Source organism: Schistocerca americana, chromosome 6, assembly GCF_021461395.2.
Source record: "Schistocerca americana isolate TAMUIC-IGC-003095 chromosome 6, iqSchAmer2.1, whole genome shotgun sequence".
In the NCBI taxonomy this organism is placed as follows: domain Eukaryota; kingdom Metazoa; phylum Arthropoda; class Insecta; order Orthoptera; family Acrididae; genus Schistocerca; species Schistocerca americana.
This window is the reverse complement of record NC_060124.1, coordinates 380,945,239-380,958,735: the sequence shown is the minus strand read 5'-3', so window position 1 is coordinate 380,958,735 and position 13,497 is coordinate 380,945,239. Positions and strand designations below refer to the sequence as shown.

The window sequence follows — 13,497 nt, the reverse complement described above, 5'->3', positions numbered from 1 at the left end:
ACGATCTTTACCCCCCACGCTGCCCTCTAATACTAAACTATGCAAGAGAAAAAAATCCCTAACAGTTGGAATATTTTTTTCACAGAAATTTGGAGAGCTGTAAAAATCTAGCAAAAGAAGTTTCCCAGTATTTGTAATAATGGTATATCAAACGACATTAATTTCGTTCAAAAAAGTCACACTCGCACTCACCTTGTAAAAAAGTTTCAAATATTTATAATTAAGAACGTGAACCTTCAATAAGCGCGAAATCATGTATGTACCAATAAAACTTCCTTAACAACTGTTCTGAATTTAGTTATATTGCCTTGAAAACCTTGAGCTTTTTCGCGCTCACTAAATGGATGGCAACGTAACGCACTGGTCTTCTTCGGATCTTCTCTATTTCCTCTATCAGTACTATCTAGTGCGGATCCCTATATGGCGAGAAACCTTCAAGTACTGGTCGAACAAGGGTTTTGTATACTACCTCCTTTGCGCGTGGTGTAAACTTCCAAACGATTCTTCCGATGAATCTCGGTCTTACCTACGGTTAGTTTTATGTGGTACGCGTATTTCCTAATATTTCTTATGGATGTTATACTTCCAGTTAGGGTTCTACAATCGTATGAACATATAGTAATGGATCTACATTAGTCCTGTCTTCGGAATCAGCTGCCGATCCCTACACCAAAAGTGTCGAGCTCCTGCAGGTCTCCCTCCATTTTATTTCGCTACGATTTTCTAGAGTTGCAACTTCTCTGTATACAACAGCATCATCGGCGAAACGCCTCACGGAACTTTCAAAGTTGTACGCTAGGTCATTTATGAAAATGTGAAAAGTAGTTGTCTTATAATATTTTTGCGAATGAAGATTTTTCTTCGTTTAGGATGAAGCGCTGTTTTCTCTTTGCTAGAAACTTTACAGACCAGTCACACAGCTGGCATGATACTCCGCACGCTTGTATTTTGTTCGTTAGGTGGCAGCGTGGTACTACATCGATTGCCTTCCAGAAGACAAAGAACACGGAGTCAATATGGGTGCCGGTGTCTACTGCTTTTTGAGTCTCGTGGAGGAGGAAGATGGCGAGCCAAGTTCCACAGGATCATTTTTTTCTTTTTTTCTGTCGGATCCCATGTTGATTCTATAGAAGAGATTTTCGGACTCCAGAAATGTCATGATACGTGAGCGTAAAACATCCAAAGTTTTGCGCGTTTGTTCGATGACCTGTGTTGAAATTGGTGATGATCTGCTCTTTCTTCTAATCATTAGGAACGATTCACTTCTCCGGCGACTTACTGTGTAGTACTTCTTTCGTGTACGTTGTGCTGAATCATGTTAGTATCACGACATCTCTTGACCTTTCCTATGATGAATGATTTCAGTTGTTTTTATATCCCGCGGTGCTTTTCGATATGCCATTTTGACTTTTGTCTGATGATTTAAAGGAGGAACCACAATATGATCTCAAGTTTCGCAGAAAAAGCGTTTGGTATTTCGGCCTTTTCTCTCTCATCCTCTATTTCCATGCCATTACGGTCACATAGTGCCTGGACAGATTTCTTCGATCAGTTTCCTGATTTAACATAACACCAAAACGGCTTGGGATAGACTTACTTTTAATTCGTTTAACGCGTCACGCATGGCTCTCCTAATGCTAATTTTGGCTTCGTTCAGCTTCGGCTTTGGCTACGTTTGAATTTACGATGGATGTCTGTTTGCCTTCGCGGAAGCTTTCTAACACTGCCATAGCGGCATGCACGTTCTTATGACCTTCCCTTGGACACTAGAAAAATTATTAAGTATTCCTAGGAGAAAGAACAAACAGACAGGCAGCTCGAAACTTCCCGCTGCAAAATTAATCATAACTACTGTTCCCTCCTCTTACCAAGTCCTCTTTCCTTCCTAGTATTAAAAGATTTAAATAAATTTGTCCTTTGGTGTTACTTTTGAATATGAAAATTGAAACTGATGTTTTCATCAAAAATAAAGTATTTAGCGCTGTGGATCTTAATTACTGGCTTCTTGGCTGAAAAAGAATAACTTATTAATTTTGCAGTAATGCTTGGCGTCTCTGGAGTGCAATCGCACACACCTAAGGTTAAAGTTATTCTTAGCAGCCTGCGTAAGAAACAGCTTTTCAAGATCTGCGTCGTAATGTAGCTCTGAAAAAATTCATCACGCTGTTATTGAACAACTACGATAGCCTGTCTCGGAAGGGCAAATTCGACAAATTTTCGCTTTTCACAAAAGAGAATCTTTCCATTCCAAATGATCGTGTTATTAAATAGGGATCGCAGAGTAGTACCTAGCTTTCTAAATCCTAAGTCTTCTACTTGCTTGCACTTTGTGTTGTAATTACTAGGAAAGGGAAGACGAGCATAATATTCACTTCAGAAATGAGAAAAAATTATTTCATAAAAACGTTTTTCTCAGTGCTCAACTATTACATTATATGTTCAGCGTCTTATAAGAACTCAGGAATGGTTCAAATGGCTCTGACCACTATGGGACTTAACATTTGAGGTCATCAGTCGCCTAGAACTTAGAACTACTTAAACCTGACTAACCTAAGGACATCACACACATCCATGCGTGAGGCAGAATTGGAACCTGCGACCGTAGCGGTCGCACGGTTTCAGACTGAAGCGCCTAGAACCGCTCGGCCACCCCGGCAGGCCTCGCAGGAATGGCGGTTGTCGTTTCCTTTTTTTTTTTTTAACAATAGAAGTACACCTCCTTTGAAAATACGTCCTTCCATAGTCAAGCCTACTATCAGAAAAGAATCATTAGTAAAGTCACGAAATACACAAATTTGTTAAAAATCACAGAACGTTAACAAACCAAATATGTATGTCAACATCTACATCTACATCCATACTCCGCAAGCCACCTGACAGTGTGTGGCGGAGGGTACTTTGAGTACCTCTATCGGTTCTCCCTTCTGTTCAGTCTCGTATTGTTCGCGGAAAGAAAGATTGTCGGTATGCTTCTGTGTGGGCTCTAATCTCTGTAATTTTATCCTCATGCTCTCTTCGCGAGATATACGTAGGAGGGAGCAATATACTTCTTGACTCCTCGATGAAGGTATGTTATCGAAACTTCTACAAAAGCCCGTACCGAGCTACTGAGCGTCTCTCCTGCAGAGCCTTCCACTGGAGTTTTTTTCTGTCATCTCCGTAACGCTTTCGCGATTACTAAATGATCTTGTAACGAAGTGCGTTGCTCTCCGTTGGATCTTTTCTCTCTCTTCTATCAACCCTATCTGGTACGGATCCCACACTGGTGAGCAATATTCAAGCAGTGGGCGAACAAGTGTACTTTAACCTACTTCCATTGTTTTCGGATTGCATTTCCTTAGGATTCTTCCAATGAATCTCAGTCTGGCATCTGCTTTACCGACGATCAACTTTATATGATCATTCCATTTTCAATCACTCCTAATGCCTACTCCCAGATACGATGCTGCCCTTTCGCAGGCGAAAACGATAACTCAGGCTTTTTATAATTGAGATATTATCTGCTGCTTCTGCCCCTCAATATTTCACCAAACAATTAAAATACAGTCTTGCTCAACGAAATCGACCCTCCTACAATATAATCAGAACATTATTATTGGATAATGTCCTCGAGGTGTCGCAGCACTCAGTATTATACAGCGGACGACTTGGAAGTGTTGAAGAATGTGGTGCCACTCCAAACTGACAGTCACGTAGACCCCGTGTTGGGTGTTGTCATCACTTACAGTGTAGCTACTGGCCACATTCTTTCGAGGAATTTTGTGTGTCAGTTCTTTCATTAGGATAATTACTGCTGAATGAAAAGTACAGGTTCGTTATAATCATCTTCAGGGGTATTTCTTGAGGTACTGTATAAGGCATCATTAAAAAGTTTCCGTTCGAAGGCGGTGCAGTGCAGAATCGGTATGCCAATCAGCCAAAATCGCCCAGAGTATTGAGGCAATCGTCCCACCGATGCACCACGTGGAAGACAGCCGTTTGGTGAAACGTCTTGTCCTGCTGTGTGAAGAGGTCCGTAACTGCCTGCTGCACATAATATTTATCCTTGAAGCCTTTTTTCAGAGAATATAAGGGAGAGGACAGGACTCTAAGGCGGTTGCTCAAGCGCCTCCCACTTGAGTTGACGTAACTTCTGTGTTACGACATTTTCGATCGGTGTCGTGCTACGTTGCATATACGCTGCGACCCTCAAACAGAAATGTTTCAGTTGTCCCTTATAATTGAACAAATATTTCAATAACCAGTCGCTGGCTGCCGATGTCGCCTACAATTGGTCACTAGCTTCAGCCATACTACACACGAAAACTTTCCCAAGAGATTTTAAGCAGTACTTCGAATACCACTGTGTGGGAAGCTGTAGTGTGGCAAATTAATTGTTTTCAGCAGCGGTAGGCATTAATCTGATAATCTAATAAAAAAAGTGGTAGTTGAAAACGTTTGTTTTCGCACACTTTTCTTGATGACTGTACGCTGTCTTAAAGAATTATGGAAGACATTTTATTTTTCAGTAACGTCAAGTGTGCCTTGTACTTTCTTATCGTCTATAATTTGCAAATACACCTTAAAAGTAGAAAATCATTTTTTATTCATTTGTCTTGAAGTTAAGCTAACAGATTTTATAATACGAGGGCAGTTCAATAAGTAATGCAACACATTTTTTTTCTGAAACAGGGGTTGTTTCATTCAGCATTGAAATACACCAGGTTATTCCCCAATCTTTTAGCTACACAACACTATTTTTCAACGTAATCTCCATTCAATGCTACGGCCTTACGCCACCTTGAAATGAGGGCCTGTATGCCCGCACGGTACCATTCCACTGGTCGATGTCGGAGCCAACGTCGTACTGCATCAATAACTTCTTCATCATCCGCGTAGTGCCTCCCACGGATTGCGTCCTTCATTGGGCCAAACATATGGAAATCCGACGGTGCGAGATCGGGGCTGTAGGGTGCATGAGGAAGAACAGTCCACTGAAGTTTTGTGAGCTCCTCTCGGGTGCGAAGACTTGTGTGAGGTCTTGCGTTGTCATGAAGAAGGAGAAGTTCGTTCAGATTTTTGTGCCTACGAACACGCTGAAGTCGTTTCTTCAATTTCTGAAGAGTAGCACAGTACACTTCAGAGTTGATCGTTTGGCCATGGGGAAGGACATCGAACAGAATAACCCATTCAGCGTCCCAGAAGACTGTAACCATGACTTTACCGGCTGAGGGTATGGCTTTAAACTTTTTCTTGGTGGGGGAGTGGGTGTGGCGCCACTCCATTGATTGCCGTTTTGTTTCAGGTTCGAAGTGATGACCCCATGTTTCATCGCCTGTAACAATCTTTGACAAGAAATTGTCACTCTCAGCCACATGACGAGCAAGCAATTCCGCACAGATGGTTCTCCTTTGCTCTTTATGGTGTTCGGTTAGACAACGAGGGACCCAGCGGGAACAAACCTTTGAATATCCCAACTGGTGAACAATTGTGACAGCACTACCAACAGAGATGTCAAGTTGAGCACTGAGTTGTTTGATGGTGATCCGTCGATCATCTCGAACGAGTGTGTTCGCACGCTCCGCCATTGCAGGAGTCACAGCTGTGCACGGCCGGCCCGCACGCGGGAGATCAGACAGTCTTGCTTGACCTTGCGGCGATGATGACACACGCTTTGCCCAACGACTCACCGTGCTTTTGTCCACTGCCAGATCACCGTAGACACTCTGCAAGCGCCTATGAATATCTGAGATGCCCTGGTTTTCCGCCAAAAGAAACTCGATCACTGCCCGTTGTTTGCAACGCACATCCGTTACAGGCGCCACTTCAACAGCTCCGTACAGCGCTGCCACCTGTCGGAAGTCAATGAAACTATACGAGACGAAGCAGGAATGTTTTAAAATATTCCACAAGAAATTTCCGGTTTTTTCAACCAAAATTGGCCGAGAAAAAAAATGTGTTGCATTACTTATTGAACTGCCCTCGTATGACTTTGTATTCTAGATTGCCTGTAGCAATGTTATCAATAAAAAGCCTTGTGGTTTCCATAGGTGTTAAAAACTTCAATAATGGGTCCAGTCGTTTCACAAATTACTCACAAACACCCGCTGGAGCCCAGCATGTAGTATCTGTTGTGTCAACATTTTTGTATTTGTATACTCTTCTAAGTGACAACCCTAACTTCAGCTTCATTTTGTATAGTGATATGTGTTCCCTGAAGAACTATGAATTTTAGCGTCAAAGTGCACACTCGATTCGGCCTCTGTGGCCGAGCGGCTCTAGGCGCTTCAGTCTGGAACCGCGCGACCGCTACTGTCGCAGGTTCGAATCCTGCCTCGGGCATGGAAGTGTGTGATGTATTTCGGTTAGTAAGGTTTAAGCAGTTCTAAGTTCTAGGGGACTGATGACCTCAGATGTTAAGTCCCATAGTGCTCAGAGCCATTTTTTTAACGGATTAATGAACGGTAAAGAATCGTAGCCAGGCAATCGTTCCGAATGCATGCATATCTAGGACGCCATGAAGCATCAGTGATCGATCACCGCAATCTGCGACGGGCCCGCACAAGTGCAGTCTATGGACAAATCGCGAGATCTAGCGATGGATTGCTGCAACGTAATGAAATAATGTATAAGTCGTTAGCATATTTCATAAGACTATCATGATATTCAGAATGGGAATCTTTATGCACAATCTTCACGAAGGTAATAGTGGATTAAGGGTCCATTCTCCTCAGTCAGGCTACAAAATAAGCAATTTTTACGATCTGTTTTTGGAAAAACTAGTGAAGAAATCAATGTAAATCTCTTTGCACATTATTTATTGATTCTTGGATAACATTTCACATTTTTAAAAAGAAATTCAGTCATCGTTAAGCTCCCTTTCGAGGAGTTTAAGTTGCTCTGTCCAAAATGAGGTAAGTCCGTCACGGAGTTCGTGCAGTCTGTAATTCGAATCTAAAATCAAAAACCAATTTCCTTAATCTATAGGACATTGCGCACGAAGTAATACCACAGTTTTCTGAGAGTTGAAGAAATAATAAAACTGACGGACATTTGAAACAGAAATGCAGTTTTGTTGTGGTTATTTTTGTCACGTTTAGTGCAATAACTAATGAATAATTTAAAATACAAAAAAATAGCCGATTGCTCCTTGCGGACATGTCTAAGGGGTAATTCAGCCAAAATTTGAAATACATCCTTTTTAGTTTGACCGTGATCCATTCCGCCAGCTTGAAAAACACTGCATCAACAAAAATACTCGATTGAAGATAAAAGTATGAGTTCTATAAGATTAAAAATGAATTTGTGTAAAAATTTTCATACTCACAGATAATTTGCTACCCTGCACGGCACACGAGTCCTTCCACGACTTTTAAATGCTGCTGCTCCACAGCAGTTTTCGCATGTTTGCCGGCCGCCCGCGTTTCGCGGGATTCGTGCTGCGCGCGGCGGTGACCGGTCCTGCAGGCGATCTTGTCGCGATCAATGACGTATGTTTCAGCGTGGTATCCAGCGTCGACTCCCACGATTTTCAGTACTTTCGAATGGATTTGAAACCTTCATTGAAAATCGAAGCTGACATAGAGCACCATATTTCAGTAGTTCTCGAGCCTCAATTGATACGTTTTGCAGGGAACTGCCACACGGCACATACCGACTGGCAGTCACCTGTTCCATCAAATGTTTCACTGAGGGCACCGAGTGTGCCCACATTCGCATCTGCTCTCCGACGCACCACAGGCAGGCCCTACACGTTTGAACTAAATGACGTGTAACTTTGTTCCTACGTGAGGTTTCAACTTGGGGTTTTCATATGATATTTTACACACTTGTAGCTTCGAAAAAATTATAAAACGAAAGATCGAGTTTTTGAAACTGCCTGAGGAGAATGGACCTTCAATCACATCTGAAGCTGGCAATAAATTGCCGAAATAGGTAATAGGAACATTATAATTCCAGAGCGAACTCGGAAGTAATAAATTAATTTACGAACCGTTACTGGCTGGTCTGCTGCTGGGTTACGTTCTGTCAATGCGCTTCACTCTATCTGTTCCAAAGACATAGTCAAGCCGGCGGGAAGAGAAATTATCTTGTGCACCAATGAGGCTGCGCCATTAAAAATATACTGTAACGTAAAATGTGCATGGAGAGCTGCATCAAACCAGTCTCAGGACTGAAGACCACAACAACAACAACAACAACAACGTAAAATGTATTGATCGCCATCACCAGAGACATCTGGAAAAACCTTATGGTGAAGCCTAGGAGGAAAATCAGTGCTAACAAGAACCAAGCAATTCTGTTCACAACTAGGCCAACCTCCCCAATTCCCAAATCACAATCGACGGCAAGGGCTTGTGACTCAGTAATACACCCCGAAAAACCAAAGAAACTGGTACATCTGCCCAACATCGTTCAGGGCCCCCGCGAGCATGCAGAAGTGCCGCAACACGACGTGGTATTGACTCAATTAATGTCTGAAGCAGTGCTGGAGGGAATTGACACCATGAATCCTGCAGAGTACGAAGAGGTGGAGATCTCTTCCGAACAGCACGTTACAAGGCATACCAGATACCCTCAATAATGTTCTCGTCAGGGGAGTTCGGTGACCAGCGGAAGTGTTTAAACTCTTAAGAGTGTTCCTGGAGCTACTCTGGACGTGTGGGATGTCGCATTGTCCTGCTGGAATTGCCCAAGTCCGTCGGAATGTACAATGGACATGATCGGATGCAGGTGATCAGACAGTATGCTTACGTTCGTGTCACCTGTCAGAGTCGTATCTAGACGTATCAGGGTCCCCGTATCACTACAACTGCACACGCCCCTCACCATTGCCGGCCGTTGTGGCCGAGCGGCTCTAGGCGCTTCTGTCTGGAACCGCGCATCCGCTACGGTCGCAGGTTCGAATCCTGCCTCGGGCAAGGACGTGTGTGATGTCCTTAGGTTAGTTAGGTTTAAGTAGTTCTAAGTTCTAGGGGACTGATGACCTCAGATGTTAAGTCCCATAGTGCTCACAGCCATTTGAACCCACACCATTACAGAGCCTCCACCAGATTGAACAGTCTTCTGCTGACATGCTGAATCCATGAATTCATAGGTTGTCTCCATACACGTACACCTCCATCCGCTCGATACAATTTGAAACGAGACTCGTTCGACCAAGCAATATGTTTCCAGTCATCAACAGTCCAACGTCGATGTTGAAGGGCCCAGGTGAGGCGTAAAACTTTGTGTCGTGCATTCATCAATGGCACACGAGAGGGCCTTCGGCTCCGAAAGCCCCTATCGATAATGTTTCGTCCAATGGTTCGCACTCTTGACACTTGTTGATGGTCCAGCACTTGAATCTACAGCAATTTGCGGAAGTTTGCACTTCTGTCACGTTGAACAGTCGTCGTTGGTCCCGTTCTTGCAGGATCTTTTTCCTGCCGCAGCGATGTCGGAGATTTGATGTTTTACAGGATTCCTGATATTGACGGTATACTAGTGAAATGGTCGTACGGGAAAATCCCCACTTCATTGCTACCTCGGATGTGCCGTGTCCCATGACTCGACTATAACACCACGTTCAAATTCACTTAAATCTCGGTAACCTGCCACTGTAGCAGCAGTAACCGATCTAACAACTACGCCAGACACTTGTTGTCTCATGTAGGCGTTGCCGATCGCAGCGCCGTATTCTGCCTGCTTACATATCTCTGTATTTGAATACACATGACTATACCAGTTTCTTTTGCGCTTCAGTGTAGCTAGGGCAGCATATGCAAGAAATTGAAATGGAAGATGAACACAACCAGTGCGGTCAATAAGTGTCATGGCCTGTATCAGTTGTGCCACATATTATCAGAAGATGCTAAACTAAGTAACTGAAGTGGCATAGAACTCCTGGCCATCGTACGTAGTTCGAGAGTATGGCCAATGACTGCTGAGGGTTCTCACCTGAAAAGACTGCATGCTCTGCACGACAAGGTATTTCGAGTTATGACGGACGCTCCTTGGTACACTCTCAACACATACGTTAGACACAACCATACCTCTACCACACCATACAGAGAAAGTCAGATTGTATATGAAAAGCTTCTTCACACCACAATCTCATCAATTCACTAGACCAAGAACCACTAAATTTTGCTTGTCTTTCGCATATAAATGTTTATAAACATGTATTTTTTAAATGATTATGAGTTAAATTTTGCCAGGATTCAATTACTTTTAAATATTAAAACTTCCTGGCAGATTAAAACTGTGTGCGGGACCGAGTTCGAACTTGGGACTTTTGCCTTTCGCGGTCAAGTGCTCTACCATCTGAGCTATCCAAGCGCGACTGACGTCCCATCCTCACAGCTTTACTTCCTCCAGTACCTCGTCTCCTACTTTCCAAACTTCACAGAAGCTCTCCTGCGAAACTTGCAGAACTAGCACTCCTGGAAGAAAGCTTCTGTGAAGTTTGGAAAGTAAGAGACGAGGTACTGGTGGAAGTAAAGCTGTGAGGACGGGGCGTGAGTCGTGCTTGGGTAGCTCAGATGGCGCCAGCACGGTAGCTCAGCGTGTTCGGGCAGAGGACTGCTCGCCCTCTGTAATAAAAAAACTGAGTAAAGGAATCAACGATCAGCTTGAACGAATGTCTTGTGACGTCCGCCCAGACCGGACGCAACGAACAATACCGAACAAAGTGGAAGAAGAAAAACAAAAACAAAAAAAGGAGGAAGAGCCTTGGCCTCGAAGACAAAGGTCCCGAGTTCGAGTCTCGGTCCGGCAAACAGTTTTAATCTGCCAGGAACTTTCATATCAGCGCACACTCCGCTGCACAGGGAAAATCTCATTCTGGACTTTTAAATATTTATTGCGCCGGTGGCGCCGAAACAGTCTATCATATGGTTTGAAATACGTGAAGCTATTGATCTCACACTGCCACGTTTTGATTATGTATAGTTGAGGGCGGCAGTGGTGTGACAAGCTAACTGATTATATTTGTTATGTACATTTTAGAGAATTTTGTGTCAAAAATTTATTTTTAAAGAAATAACTAACTACTTGTAAATATCTTCCGCGGTTTTGTAAGGAGAGAGAACCACTGATTCAAAGCTGCTGTTATTGTAACTTTAAATATTTGTTGTAACATTCTTTGTTTTGTAACTGGTCTTCAGCATTCAATTTTGTTATCACTTTTGGTGAACGGCTGTATCTCAAATGTATATACATGGTTGAATATTGCTATTTTTAAAATTTGCCTGAAAGCGTACAGTAGGATAAGAGATTTGTTGTCTTATGGGCAAATGTGATGCAATATATCTGGAGATTAAGCTGTGCTTGCCGCAGTGACCGAGCGGTTCCAGGCGCTCAGTCCGGAACCGCGCGACTGCTACGGTCGCAGGTTCGAATCCTGCCTCGGGCACGGATGTGTGTGATGCCCTTAGGTTAGTTAGGTTTAAGTAGTTCTAAGTTCTAGAAGACTGATGACCTCAGATGTTGAGTCCCATAGTGCTTAGAGCCATTTGAACCATTTGATTAAACTGTGTTATGGTCAGCTATGGCGAAATCGCTATTACTAGATGTGTAATGTTCAGATTCAGTTTCCACGATGAACTGAAATTATGTCCAGTAAAACTACCGGCACGCTCAACTCCCCCTGCCCCACACTCTGTCCTACCATCATCTATGGCACATTCTTAAGTCAAACGAGGATAATCCCCTGTGGCTCTTCCGTTTTCGGCTATATGACAAGTACACCTACAGAAGTTACGTGAAGACGTGATCGCAGATGTGCTCAGCGTGGTCTCTTTTCGGTTGCAGCGTACTTCACGCGCGGCGACTACAACATCCTGATCGTGGACTACTCGACGCTGGTGGTGGAGCCGTGCCTCAGCCAGATCGAGTGGTCGCCGCGCTTCTGCGCAGAGTGCATCGCGCAGCTGGTGGGCTACCTGGCGGCGCACCCGCGCGGCGTCCAGCCCGACAGGCTGCACCTGCTCGGCTACAGCGCCGGCGCGCACATCGCCGGCCTCGTCGCCAACTACGTGCCGCCGCCCAGCAAGCTGGGCCGCATCACCGGTCAGTGCAGCTCGCGCAAAATAACGCAACACCGGCACGCGAACGCATTCTCGCCGCTACTGCTGCGCTAGCGCACCACATTGACAGTCGCTACCGGCTTGCGTGCTTCGAGTGTTCTCGTTGCTGTCTCTTTGCTGCTCAGGACAGCAATGCAGTCTTCCCGCACCACAGGTGCAGGAAAAGTTCTTCACAATCAGGCCATGTGATTACGAGGGTGGATTGATAAGTCTGGTAAATAAGTAAAACGGGTATTTTCATAGACACCTCACATTACTACTCGACATAGTGTCCTTTGAAGGATATACGCGTGATCCAGAGGTCCTCCAGTTCTTTCACGCTATCGAAAAAATACACTACTGGCCATTAAAATTGCTACACCACGCAGATGACGTGCTACAGACGCGAAATTTAACCGTCAGGAAGAAGATGCTGTGATATGCAAATGATTAGCTTTTCAGGGCATTCACACAACGTTGGCGCCGGTGGCGACACCTACAACGTGCTGACATGAGGAAAGTTTCCAACCGATTTCTCATACACAAACAGCAGTTGACCGGCGTTGACGGGTGAAACGTTGTTGTGATGCCTCATGTAAGGAGGAGAAATGCGTACCATCACGTTTCCGACTTTGATAAAGGTCGGATTGTAGCCTATCGCGATTGCGGTTTATCGTATCGCGACATTGCTGCTCAAGATCCAATGACTGTTAACAGAATATGGAATCGGTGGGTTCAGGAGGGTAATACGGAACGCCGTGCTGGATCCCAACGGCCTCGTATCACTAGCAGTCGAGATGACAGGCATCTTATCCGCATGGCTGTAACGGATCGTGCAGCCACGTCTTGATCCCTGAGTCAACACTTGGGGACATTTGCAAGACAACAACCATCTGCACGAACGTTTGCAGGAGCATCGACTATCAGCTCGGAGACATTGGCTGCGGTTACCCTTGACGCTGCGTCACAGACAGGAGCGCCTGCGATAGAGTACTCAACGAGAACCGGGTTGCACGAATGGCAAAACGCCATTTTTTCCAATGAATCCATGTTCTGTTTACAGCATCATGACGGTCGCATCCGTGTTTGGCGACATCGCGGTGAACGCACATTGGAAGCGTGTATTCGTCATCGCCATACTGGCGTATCACCCGGCGTGATGGTATGGGGTGCCATTGGTTACACGTCTCGGTCACCTCTTGTTCGCATTGACGGCAGTTTGAACAGTGGACGTTACATTTCAGATTTGTTACGACCCGTGGCTCTACCCTTGATTCAGTCCCTGCGAAACCCTACATTTCAGCAGGATAATGCACGACCGCATATTGCAGGTCATGTACAGGCCTTTCTGGATACAGAAAATGTCCGACTGCTGCCCTGGCCAGCACATTCTCCAGATATCTCACCAACTGAAAACTTCTAGTCAATGTGGCCGAGCAACTGGCTCGTCACAATACGCCAGTCTGTACTC

At 44.5% G+C, this 13,497-nt stretch overlaps 1 protein-coding gene across 1 annotated transcript in view; it reads left to right on the top strand.

Annotated features, from left to right (window-relative positions):
* LOC124619685 (inactive pancreatic lipase-related protein 1) overlaps positions 1–13,497 on the top strand; it is a 243,764-nt gene that overhangs the window by 182,854 nt on the left and 47,413 nt on the right. The window contains exon 5 of the mRNA XM_047146235.1: positions 11,773–12,030. Coding sequence (XP_047002191.1) covers positions 11,773–12,030 — 258 coding nt within the window. The remainder of the gene's footprint in view (positions 1–11,772; positions 12,031–13,497) is intronic.